This window comes from Atractosteus spatula, chromosome 9 (assembly GCF_055471065.1).
Source record: "Atractosteus spatula isolate fAtrSpa1 chromosome 9, fAtrSpa1.hap1, whole genome shotgun sequence".
Lineage (NCBI taxonomy): Eukaryota > Metazoa > Chordata > Actinopteri > Semionotiformes > Lepisosteidae > Atractosteus > Atractosteus spatula.
Window position 1 is genome coordinate 49261207 of NC_142714.1, and position 13698 is coordinate 49274904.

The following is a 13698-nucleotide window of genomic DNA, read 5'->3' on the forward strand; positions in this document are numbered from 1 at the left end:
CTATAGTTGCGCTTGTATTGCTGTTGCAATAAATGCAAAAACGGTATTATTTTGAGGTCATTAAGGTTGCCTTCGAATTGCACTGTAGGAGCGGTAAGTCTGCTGGCAGCACCAACACAGTGACACAGCAGATGTCTCCCCATGAGGCAATTATTATTAAAGTCGTGATTAGTGGTTAAGTATAGGGGCTCACACACACGATGAAACATCAAGTAGAGTGTCTGGACGCTGTGCGTCAGTGAAAGGTTCCTCAGCAGTCGGGGCCAAATCCAGAGTCCCAAACCCAAAACTGTCCCTAACTCGCCCAAGTAGCCCCTTAGTGTAGTGTGACAGCAGGGCTGTTGCTTTAAGGAAAGCAAGCAGAAGTGTGGAGCCGCGGTTAGCGCTCGGGTTCATAACTACAAGGCTGTGGGTTCAAAATCCGGGTGGAGCCCTACTGTTGCTTCATTGAGCCCGCCGTCGCAGTCGTAAAGTAAACAGTTGTGCAAAGGCGCATCGCTTTGGGTGGGCAAAAGCGTCAGACCAACAAGTTCGTAACGCGTATGACGGGAATGGGGGGTTTTGCATACATATGGAACGAGAAGGCTGCAAGCAAATTCACAGACACCGGCAGAAGCGATGCTTAAAGAGAGTCTTCATGCGCGCAGTATTACTGCCCTCTAGTGGCGGCGGGAGGTATTTCCGTGTTGGGTGGGTGACGTCTGCACAGCTGTACTGTACTGAAAAGTAATAATAATAATTTCTTACACTTATATAGCGCTTTTCTGGACACTCCACTCAAAGCGCTTTACAGGTAATGGGGACTCTCCTCCACCACCAGCAATGTGCAGCCCCACCTGGTAAAAAAAGAACTGCACATCTCTGGTGAACCCAAGTTCTGTGTGCAAAGAAGCATCTCCTGTTCTCAGTCTTACCTGCGTCCCGGCGCGGGGAGGAAACGGTTAACTTTGTGCTTTATTAAAAACTCGACTGACGTCACAGGAAGCGATCATACGCTTGGCACGAGACTTTACGAGCCCATCTCGGTACTCAGTGACGTGTTTTCCTTGGGTAAACGCCAGTCATTGGCAATAATTAAAAACACTAATCCTACGTACTAGGTTGAGTGGAGACTAGGCCACTCTTACATCGCACTTGTTGGGACTCACTGACATATTTTTAAAGGAAAGTGGTGAGGCTACATTGTGCTCACGCTAAAGGTGTGACACCTCGACGTCATCTCTCATTTTCCCTTTTTATCGTTTTTCTTCAGGCGTTGTTCGCGTTTCGGGACTGTGGTATAGCATTGTTTGTTTCAAACCTAATACAAACGCTTTTTATTTCCTTCGGTAACATCCACAGTGCCGGTTTTAGGATTTGCGACTGAAATACCGGAGATTCTTATGACGCAGTCTGACGTGAACGTGGAAGGCACGTGTCACGTTGACGTAACTACTACGTCCTCGGTTTTAACAGATTGTCGCAATGTAATAACATCGCAAATCACTGCGCAGGATTTCCCACAAATCCTCCGACCAAATTTTCCGCCCTGAATCGTTTGTCTAACAGGCTGAGTCAATTATTTCAGGCCACGTCAAATCCAACTTGCCCGACGACGCGTTGTTTGTTGTTTTAAGAGCACATTCATTAAAAGTTTCAAAAGGAGAAGAAGCTATCTCCCATCTTCAGGCTCACCCAGCGCGTCAGGTAGTTAACAGTTAATTAGTCCACGGATCTCATCCATTCTTGAAAGACGCCGAAGTATCGGATTCAACAACACGGCTGGGTAGCTTGTTCCATACACCCACAACCCTTTGTGTAAAATAACGCCTCCGATCCTGAATGAAGCTCTTTCTTAAAAAAAAAGCCAGGTTATCTGCTTCAGCAACGCTGTTGGGTGGTCTGTTCCGTGCTCCCTCACACCTTCGGTGAAGAAGTGTTTCCTGTTCTTGGTTTTAAATGCACTTTCAGTTAGTTTTCACTTGCGTCCTCTGCCTCGTTGTCCACTCTTCCTTCTGGAGCAGTACGCTGGCTGGACTTCCGCAGTATTGTGAATACTTGTGTCTGTTCTCTTCGTAGTCTTCTCTGTGGAAGTGTAAACAAGCGGAGTTCCTTCAGCCTGACTTTCCCTGAAGCCCCAGAATGAACCCGGTGACTCTTCCCTGGTCTTACTCGAGAGCAACAATATCTCCTCTTTAACACGGTGGCTATAATTGTACACGATATTCTAATGAGGCCTTACCACTGGAAGTGGTGTTAGTGGGGCCAGTAGGGAGCACTATACTGTAAAATAGGCGCTGTCCTTCAGATGAGACGCAAAAACCGAGGTCCTGACTCTCTGTGGTCATTACAAATCCCAGGGTGTTTCTCAAAAAGAGTAGGGGTCTTATCCTAGTGTCCTGGCCACATCTCCTCCTGGCCTTTACCAATCATGGCCTCTTAATAATCCCCATTATTAACTGGCTTCATCACTCTGCTCTCCTCCCCACTGAGAGCTGGTGTACTCTATGGTGCATCTGGTGCACTCTGGCTGCTGTCGCATCATCCAGGTGGGGGCTGCACACCGTTATGTGCTAAATAAGTGTAAGGAATTATTATTATTATTATTATTATTATTATTATTATTATTATCCTCTTCTAGCTCAGCGTTTCCCATTTTTGTATTTTGTGTTTCACTACTTCTGTGCAAAAGCCCTGCACACACGTCCACGTTGAACATCCTCCGCTAAGTCTTCTTCCACTTTCTCTTGAATTTCTCTAAGATCCTTCAAATGGGTCTCACTTAAATTCAGAATTACTCGTCCACTGTTAAATATGCTGTCGAGCCTTTTATCTGCGAGATCTTTCAAGATGAAACCCGCGTTGCGGCTTAAACTCCACAGTAGATGCGGCGGCACCGATGTTCCTGCCCTGGCCAAGTCGGGGATGCAGTACTGCAGGGCGCCACTAGATGGCACCAAACGACAATTAAACTAAAAGAGTTGCGCATGGACGAGATGAACGTTAAAAATGCTTTAGATGAGAAGGTACGAAGATAGGCGCAATGACAGCAGGGCTCTGGTGCAACAGAATCACCGAAGAGTGACTACCACAAGGCACGTTTAAAACCCAGACCCATAAAAAATCTGCATCATAAAGGTCAAGCAAAACAGTACACTGAAGTTAAAAAATGTACTCAGGGATGATACATCACTCGGTTGAAGTGCATCAATTAACTCAAGATATTATTTTATTTACTAAGAAATTATTTACTTTCGACAATGGGTTTATAAACCATGCGCTGCAATCTAGGCTAATTGTTTATAGCTTAACACCAGATGTTAAACTGCTTTTTAAATATTTGTGTTAACTACTTACAAATGTTAACATCCTGTAGACTGATACTGTGGTGATACTTCCCCTGTGAGAAATAGGGCAAAATTGAGAGAAAACTACTCGATGAGAGGGGGAAACGATGAGTATAAGTGTCTTTAGATATCAGAGATATAGCCATTTAAGGAAATCTGAGATTTGCCTTCTCTAAACTCCTTCGAATCTAGACACAAAAACATCATCTTTTTTTGAAGAGCCTTAACTTAACTGGTTCTGTTCTTTACCCCTCAACTCCTGCTGTATTCAGTACCTCCATCTACTGCCTCCTCTAACCCTGTATTCTCATCGTACATATCTTGTGTATTTTTTTATTGTTGTTGTCGTCATTCTGTAAAGTGCTTTGGGAAGCCACCTTTAAAGGTGCTATATAAAATAGCTTATTATTGAAAAAGTTTATGATTATTATCGTGTGCAGTACTGCTGTGCGACCGGTGTGTAGTCCACTCTGCTCAGATCCTGGCCCTCAGTCGTGGGAGGGAGAGCTCTAAGGATAGAAGCAGCTGCTGTTGTAAGTGGTGTAGGTGGACTAGTAGGTGTCACTCTTCTGTGTGGACCCTCCCTCCACCAACCAGAGGAGGAAAACAGTTTTGGAACTCACATCTGTTCCTCTCCTTTTCACACTGTAGCGACATCCTTGGCTGCTTGTGTTGGGCTGCACTCTTTCGATGCTTTGCTGACATTCCTGCGTTGCTAAATATGTGGGTTTGAGTTCACAGTAGGTGGAACAAGACTTAAACCTCAGTCCTGCCATAGGAGAAACAGCTCGTTGCTTCCCCCGAGCAACGTGTCTGCTGTATTACTCTTGAGTAATGTGGATATGGTTTTGTAGCCATATAAGGGATTGTATGATGTGATGATTCAGTGTAAATATTAAACTAGTAAACATTTTCAGACTTTGCAGATCATTAGCCTGGAAAGAGGGAGCTATGGCAATGGCTGTTTTCTTGTGAGGGCCTTAAGAGCTATCAGTGGTTTCAGTCACTCAGAAGTGGTCACCCTGCAAGGCCCAGAGCTCAGCCGGCATGTGGTGTGAAACTGCAGTTGCCTGCCCCAGTGTCACCTCCGAGGGGACTCATCCATACACTCAGTGACACACTCGTGCTTGTCGCCCTCACTGAAGGCACGAGCGCCCTGCCTGTTACCCGTACGCTCACTTGTACCGATTGTCACCAGGCCTCCAGCGCACACTGGTTTTCTCTCCAGCTCGGGTCTCTGCTGATTACCCGAATGGAACCTCTAACCAAACAGCTAAATTGATTAATTGGAACCTCCGATCCCCGTTCTCTTGAGCCTTTTTTGAAAATAATAAGGGTAAATGAATTGTACTACCAGCTGGAAAAAAAGAGATGGCTTTGGAACTGGCACTTGTGACACAGACCAGCAGGTGTGGGGGTGCCCCAGGTCGTGTAGTAAGGAACCTCTGGTTTAGGCTGAGGATGGTGTGGGAATGTGTGTGTGGAAGGGGGGGGGAGGGGACTGGTGGAAAGACAGGGGCTCTCGTCCTACTCAGGCCGTCCTGAATACACGTGCACCCCAGGCCCCTCAGCAGATGGATAATAATCCTGTCTAGCAGTGTTTTATAAACGTGCAGCCCCAAGAGCAGCTAGGAATGACCTGGGCAGTTGGAAAAAGGAGGACTGATCTTCAGGAAAGGGTAGATCTGTGGCTGTTTAATACACTACCAGATGTAACAACAGGCCAATGTTCTGCGATTGGCCTCAGTGGTTTTGAGAAATAATACATACAAGCATATTTTTTTAATTCCTTGTAATTCTGGAACTGTTCATCGGGCAAAGCAATGTTTCGTCTCATGACCGAGAAGCTAATTTCTTGTCTGTATCCCTGCAGAATTTAACCAGACCTTTCTAGTACAAGTGCTTTAGACTCATAGAAAAAAACTGTCCAGTTAGCTAAATAATTAATCAGTCTGCGATATAAAAAATGATGAACATCCAGGTCCTGAAGAATATAGCACACTCTTCCCTGTTTATTTGCTCATGCTTCTGTAACAGTTAATAATCAATATATTTATACTAAATTCACAAGAGCATATGCTTGTTTTGAGTAGATTATATACTGTATATAAACATATGTGCACAACTGCAATTACAAGTTCTTTCAATTAAAAATTTTGGCTGCAATCAAGCACAGAAATATACATTTTTTTACATATTTTGCGATAGTACGTCACATTCCACCCTAATGCACAACTGAAACACAACTATACGCAGCTTTTAGTGGTTGAGACATTGGCTAATATAAGTTGCTCAAGTGTTAGCAGTGGTCTAGATTAGCTGCAGTGATATGTGCAGCTGAGGAAATACCAGAGGAACCCCCCCCCCATCTTCCCTGACAATGCCAGGGACATGAAGGGAGAGGGACAGTGGGCTCACAGCCCTCTCTCCTTCTCTGAAAAAGCAGGGGAGGGACAGCTCAGCACAAGAGGCTTGTTTCCACACACAGCGCAAACCAGATGTAAACACAGAAAGGACAGATAGATGCTCCAAAAGGGAACACATCTGCCAACACATACAGTACAGAGTTCTCCCTGAAACTCCATAAACCTCAAGTCAAACAAAACACAACACCTTACTGCTTCCAAAACAATAACATCATTGTGATGCTGTGAATTGGCCACCACAATCTTGCTGGCTCCTCAGACCGCTGACAGTCACCAGCTGTTCCTCCTCCCACCAGTTCAGACAAGAGCAAACAGGGCAGAAAACATCTGAGAAATCTCTTAATGCTCATTACATCTGGCAGAACCACAGAGAGACAAACACAGGGTATACAGGATGTGTTTAAAATATTTCTCCAGGAACTATATACATTCAGTTTTTTTATTTTACCACTGTATGCAATAAAAACACAATAGCACAATAGCAGGTGTCTTATGATTATTCCCAGTGTCTGCATACTACATTGTCCATGCATTTCTGTTAAGGACGGTACAGAAGGAACGTGTGGAGAGTGTAGCACTTAATCAGTGTGCACACACTTAGTATACTTGAGGTCAGAAAAGACCTGTATTAATAGTTCAGTCTTTGTAGATCAAGTCCAAATATATAAAAAATTGTGTAACATTTTAAATGAATACAACACTTATGTACAATTTTCTTCAACAGTATACAAGCACAGTGAAAAGATCCAGATATATTTTATCCTTTTATACAAATTTCATGCTACTTCTTAAAAATTACATTCTTTAAAACACATTACAAATGCGTTTTCAAAAGACAAGAGTTTGAATGACAGCCTGACTGGTCAAAGAAATGAGCTCTTACAGAATATTTTTTTTCTGAATTGGGGCAGTTATGTTCACGGTTTTGTTATGTGTTAAAACATGCAACACGTGGGGCTTGTGAACCAACTGGGATCCTTCACGACACTTTAAATTCGAAGTGTGTTTTCACAGTTTCCTCCCCTTGTTTTGTCTAAGAGTGTCGAAGATTTTGTCTACGAGCAGCTTTTCTTGGTTTTCAGCCTGGTTTCGTCATAATTGCTCTGCCTCGAACAGGAGTTTCCACTCAGTTTTTAGGGTGTCTGCTGTAATCCAGGGCCGGATTTTGGTGTTCTTAGGCCCTAGGCACTTCCACCCCGAAACGTGCAAAAAGAGGGGTGAACCCCAACTGAATTACATCGATTGACACCATGCACTTTATACTATTCTAATGCTAAACCACGTGATGGATGGAGCGAGTCGAGCCACCTTCACTTCGATCCTTCTAGTTTTTGGAACAGCTGCTTCATAGTGTATGATTATTGATTTGGAGCACCTAGAGTCGATCGCAAGCGTGTTGTTTCAGCTAGTTTTTTTTAGTCACTAGTGTTTCCCTCCTTCGTGGGCCCTAAATATTTTGTAGGCCCTGCCTAATGGGAAATCCAGCACTGCAGTAATCAAGGGAGGTCAGCAGGTGACTGAAATGAGACCCTGCTCTCTAGCTGGGGCTGGGAGATGAGGCTCCCAGGATTCATAAGTCCTACCTGTGAACAGGTATAAACTCTGTAGAACTTCACTGGTTCTCTTTCCCCATATTATTTTCTACTTTATGTGTGTGAGGGGGCGGTTATCTCTTTGTATCATAATCCCATTGGTCAGATAGTACCACTACTAAAGTAAACAACAATAACACACTTTACGTCTTTAAGTACCATTTCCAAAAATATTACAAAACACTGTACAATATCAACTAGAACACATGAAGATTTACATATAACACATTGAAATACAACAGACAATCAAAAAAACTTTACACACAATTACAAATTCTGTGGGAATGTCAGTTTAAACAAGTACGCCTCGATGGGAGACCTGACGCCAGACACAGACAGTTTTGGATTTCGGAGGGAAGAGAATTCCAGAGCTGGAGGAGGCTCTGAGGAGTTTGCCAATCTATCTCGGTTTTTTATTTGATATGGTCATGATGTTCTTTTTCTACAGACTCCAAGATGAAAAGATGGTTGTTTTTTTTTCTGTGAAATTAAAAACAACTTTGTGAACCAAACCATCAAGGAAAATTTCCATAGTATCAGAACACACAGGTTCAGAGTGTGGTTTGGGCTGTTTTTAGGGTTTACTTACATAAATACTGTTCACATGTGCAACATTTGAAGAGCGGATACGCATACTGCGTAGGTCAGAATCAGTGACTATCTGCATGTTCTCATAGGGAAAAGGAAAAAAAACAGCAAACGACTGAATTATCTGAGCATGCAGGTCAAGGGAAAACACTCCATCAATTTTCATTCAACCTCAATATTTTCTGAATTGTCTTGCATCGAGTACATCAAGAAGTGCTTCGTATTTACACAAGCCAAGGAAGTACAGCAATGAGCATATTTCGATAAACCCAGTTTAGAGAAGAAGAAAAAAAAAGCTTTAAAAACCACAACTTATTTAATTGCAAGTTCTCTGTCATTAGAATATATATATTAAAAGAAACTTTAGAGGAAATAAACTACAAGCAAGCCAGCCTACAGTACATCTGGCAGTAAATTATGTCCTTTCAGACCTTTAAAATATGAACCAAATTTACAGGAAAACATACACATTCAAGTGTAAAGGAATATTTTAAAGGACATTGTTGAATAACCTGGCATCTTTGGTTAAAGCAAAACTTCATTAACAGACCATGGCACGGCCAGGTGTTTTGTAACACAAGGCCTGAAAAGACTGCACTAGTTGGCATTATTCAAGCGTGGCTGGACTGTTCATTCACCCCAACGTCCTAACTGTAAGTGTAGCCTTAAGCCCTGCAAAAGAAAAATACTTCATTACCACTGGATATTCAATTACCTTCTTTGCAGACAATTCTATTATTCCCAAAACGCATCTCACATGCTTCCCAACTCTTCCCTGCACGCCTGTTATATTTCTCATTCCCTGGTCTCAACTTACACTTAACCCTGAGCTAGCCTTTGCACTACAAGCCTCTCTGACACCTAAATCTCTGTACGCAGCATTGTTCCTCTCTAAACCTACCGCATATTTAATATACCCCCTTCCAGTCCACGAGGAGCTGCAGGTTACACCAAACTTCAGGCCACGTGCCCTTCTGCACTGGCAAACAGAAGATCTCTATGAACCAGACCCAGCCCTCTCCTCTTAAACAGCCACCCGAGAGAAAGCAACCTCCGCATATCTCCACTTCCCAATTTCCTCTCGGAGGATCCCGGACAGAGAGGGGCCCCCCTCTGCACGCCAGGGGGGTCCTAGTTGTCGCTGGGGCCCTGCAGCGCCTCGTCCTCGTCCTGCTGGCTCTTGCTGACGTCGGCGTCCAGCTTCTGCCGGCGCACGTTGGGCCCCACGCTCATGGACGCCTTGCGGAAGGTGGAGAGGCGCCGGCGGAAGTTCTCTCCGGAGAAGAAGTAGAGCATGGGGTCGAAGCAGGAGTTGGCGGCGGCCAGGCACAGCGTGATGACCACGGACTTCTGCATGTAGACCACGTCGTCGCAGGAGCGGTCCGGCTTGCTCATGAAGTCGAGGTGCACGGTGCGCTGGATGTGGTAGGGCATGAAGCTGATCAGGAAGGCCAGCATGACGATGATGATCATGCGGATGGCCTTGGTGCGGGTGCTCTTCTGCTTCTTCATGCTGCTGGAGCCCGTCAGCAGCGTCCGGATGATGCCGATGTAGCAGATCAGGATGACCAGGAAGGGCACCGCGAACCCTACCACCAGGGAAAAGTAGTTGAGGATGATGAGCTTCGAAATGCTCTTCCGCTTCTCGGGTGGCTCGAAGCACTTGGTCTTGTTGGTGAGGGGGTCGATGTGGATCCCCGTGATCAGGAAGGGCGAGCTGGTGGCGCAGATGAAGACCCAGATGCACACGCACATGATCTTCGCCTTGCGCTCGTTGACCAGCTTGAGGTTCTGCACGGGGAAGACGATGGCGATGAAGCGCGTGCAGCTCATGGCCATCATGAAGAAGATGCTGCAGTAGAGGTTGACGTACAGGGCGTAGGAGCTGATGCGGCACAGGAAGTCCCCGTAGTTCCACTGGCCCTTGTTGACGTAGTAGATGACGCGCAGGGGCAAGGTGCTGACGCACAGCAGGTCTGACACCGCCAGGTTCAGCATGTAGATGTGGAAGGCCGACCTCTGGCGGAAGGTCCTGATGAGCACGAAGAGGGCAAAGCCATTCCCCACGAAGCCGAAGACGGTGATGATGGAATAGACCGTGGAGTAGACCTGATTTCGGAAGTCGTCAATGGATGGGCACTGAGTGTTATTGCTCAGGCTGTCGTTAACCAGCATGTTGCACCTGGACAGAGAAACCCTGGGGCAAGAAAGGGAGAAAAGAAGAGTGAGTGCAGATGCCAGGGGGTTACTTCACAAATCCTACAATCTGTTTTACCACTGCAGTAAAAGATGATATAGTGTGGTTGTGCTCGTTTCCCCAATTCATAAATAGGGCTTACTGGCAACGCATTTGTGTTATCTGCACTATCACTATCCACCATGATCATGATAAATAGCAGTACTCCCACTTCTCTTTTATTTGTGTCCATCTTTTAACAACTTCTTGTAATTCCCATAACTTTTAATAACCTGTAATCCCCATGGAGAAGCTGGAGCCCATCCCGGCAAGCAACAGGTGCAAGGCAGCTTGGGACATATCACAGTCTAAACTGCTGGAAGTTCTCCTTCCACCTTCTCAAGATTGATGTACTGATGTGTGGCAGTTTTCTTTCCCAGTGTTAATTTAGTATATATTGCTGTGCTTTGGGGGTGAGGCAAATGTTTGAAGTTCTCAGAAATGGACCTTAAGTGTTTACACAGCTTTGCTTGGTCCTTGAGGCAGTAACCATGGCCCAGTAGTGGTATTATTTGTTACCTCTGTTAAATCATTAAGTCAAACATCTTAGGACATCAATATTTAACAGTGACGGGATCATTCTGAGTAAGCCAGCCCTCAGAAGGACGGGAAATGGGAGCAGGCATCAGGTCAGGATAAACAGAATACATCACAAGAAGAAAATGGAAAATGGATCTCCGATTAAAGAGATCGTCTCAGAGGAAAGATGAAAGGCGACTAGTGGAGAAATGACTGGCCCGGGAGATAGACATCTCCTTCATACAAATTAGGAAACCACAATCTATTCAAGTAAGTGCTGTGAGGCACAGTAGTCTCAAAAAAGGACTTGAGGTCTCCTATAGAAGGAAGTCTTATCCTGGAACCCACAAGCAATCAGACATCTCCAATGGGTTAGTTTTGCTCTTCACAGCAATGAGTTCCCATTCATGTTTAAGATTTAAGTCCTGAGCAGGATCTATGTTTTTAATTGGATGTAGGTTTTCTCCTTACCCTTTAAAGATGTTTTGTATCTCAATTTCAGGTAGAAATCTTTATTTTCTATGTCTGTTGTAAGGCAGGGCTCTGGTACTCAGATTTTTAATAATCTGTATATACTAGGGTAAATATTAGTTTTGTAAATTAGTGTAACTTACTGTAATAGATATTAGTCTGTCTTATTTAAATTACTGCCTGGTTATTACTTCATTAACAAGCTATGGTGGAAAAGCCAATTAGACCCCTGTCCTGTATGGCTCGGTATTAGTATTGACTACAGGGCTTGTCATTATTGTTAATATTCAGAATTTGCTTGCATAGCAAGCAGGTGTCGGGACACAATTTTAACATTGATCTTCTTATTTTGTAATTATGGCCCCCTACCCATTATATCATAGTGCAAATTTTCATTTCTGACCATCAGGCACTTACAAATCAGCCTTGAAGGAGATGGCCAAGGTCGTTGTCTGGAGAAAAGGATGTCAGCCAGCAATGTTAAACTACAAGCGCAGGAAACACAAGGTCCTTCAGCCTTCAGTGCGACAGATGAAACATCTTGAATAGAGGAACTAATACAGAACCTTGCTGTTCCCATGCTTGCAGAATTGGCCCCCATTTCCCAGCTGCTGGAGCATCTCCGAGACCAGTGGGATTACATTCTGGGGCAGACCTATTGTCAGAGCGGACAGATTTTGTCACCACAGTTTATCCAATATTAGCCTGGCTCTGTCTTGCTCCATATTACCATAGCTTTTAATTTTGTCTATAATTCTAACTTGGAGATTAATTTGAATAACGGCCTGTTTAACTTTGTTTCACCTTCCCTAGCAAGTCCCAAGTGATTACATTTTTTCAAAACCACACGTCTTATTTACAGGCATCTATTTCCTGTTTATTACTGAGTTTTCACTGTAGTTTCTATCTCAGTAGGACTGGGGCTCACTGGTGGTTTGTGAAAGAAGAGCGTCCTGCTACAGATTGCCATTTTTCAGGCTAAATAGTGCCAAAAGTTAATTGTATTGCATTTAAAGGGGCTCTAGAGACCTGTGGGATCTCACACTAGGATGGCTTTTGCATTCACAGGTATAGTAAACCACTTTGCTCCAGCTCACAGCATTGGGAATATTTAGGCCTGCACAGCTGTTAGTAGAGCTCAAGAAGTACAAACTGAGACCCATTTACTCATGGAAGCATTGTTTTGTGTTTCTCTGTCAAGTGCATATAAAGGTCCTACTGCAGCATCTGTTTTTTGACTGAGCTTATTTATTAACCTCTCTCATGACAGAAAAGGAATTCTGTTCCATAAGTTTACGTACTGCATGACCTTGAACTGAAGCAAAAATCACATCTGCAGAAATTTCGCACATACAACAACTGAGATGGCAGATTAACCATACATTTGACTCTTTACCTATGTATTGGTTTAATCCTCTAGAAAATAAAGCCCTGGACAAAACTCGTGCACTGCATAGTCTGCTACTGTCAGATAACTCTGACCTGTAGATGCCTCCCACCTTCTCTCTTTCACAGACTCTATCTCCAAGTGAAGACTGTTCAGATCACACTTCAGTGGAACCCTTAAAGCAGAAGGAAACTGAATGATCTATCTGCTGCACAGGCACACTTCCTATCTTGAGGTTAACCTTCAAAAGCCTCTTCGTTCAGGCTGCCATCTGAGCGCACTAGCCTGTGCACTGAACCGGCAATGGACTCTGTCTGCTCCTGGTGTCAGCACCTGCCCAAGAAACCTGTGGTTTGTGGTATGACTGCTACCACAGATTCATTCTTCATCATATATCTGTGTGCATTTGGTACTGTTATATAGAATAACGCTAACTCTAATCCTGTCTGCCAAGATGCACTCAGATTCACCTAGGCGTGCACTGTAACTGTACTACACGCCACTTAGCAGTTTATTTGATCTGCATGCCACAAAATTAAAAATATACACAACTCTTTTCAGGCAGTGTTTGAACTGCTGCTGAAGTCAGGATTTCAAGCATTTGTGTACATACTACCACGGGGTGGGGGGGATTCAACAAATAGACTTTAATATAATTACACATTTTAATCTGGTTTATTATGGACCACTCTTGAAATTTTACGAAGGATTACAACGAGGTCAAAAGCTTCCTTCAGCATTAACCAGCTTCTCATTGTTTTCTTTACAGCTACAAAAAATACATTTAAAGGGACGGAATTACATAGATAAAGTATAATTGAACATACCTTTCATTCCGTGAAAAGGTCAGAAACTAAATTAAATAAAAAGTCCAAGCACCATTAATAGTGAAGCCATGCATCAGTCCTCTAATCATTACTGACAGTCAAAATTTAGGTTTTAAAGAAGGGGAATTTTGAGATTGGCCTTTCCCCACAACCTACGTGTCTGACTCACAGACTCTTCTTCTTAGTTCAGATCAAGGATATGTTTTGCTCTCACACAGCTACCACAAATAGATGGATAGATAAATACGTGCTAACCTGCTAACCTTGAGATCATGTAGAACTCAATTAAGACACAGTTCCTTTATGTAAAGAATGCAGACAGATCA

General features: G+C 43.8%; 1 protein-coding gene across 2 annotated transcripts in view; it reads right to left on the reverse strand.

The window, feature by feature from the left end:
- Positions 1-6177: 6177 nt before the first annotated feature.
- cysltr1 (cysteinyl leukotriene receptor 1) overlaps positions 6178-13698 on the reverse strand; it is a 47277-nt gene continuing 39756 nt past the window's right edge. For both annotated transcript variants that reach the window (XM_088924676.1, XM_088924675.1), the window contains exon 2: positions 6178-10129. In XM_088924676.1, coding sequence (XP_088780802.1) covers positions 9064-10107 — 1044 coding nt within the window. In that variant the 5' untranslated portion in view covers positions 10108-10129 and the 3' untranslated portion in view covers positions 6178-9063. The remainder of the gene's footprint in view (positions 10130-13698) is intronic.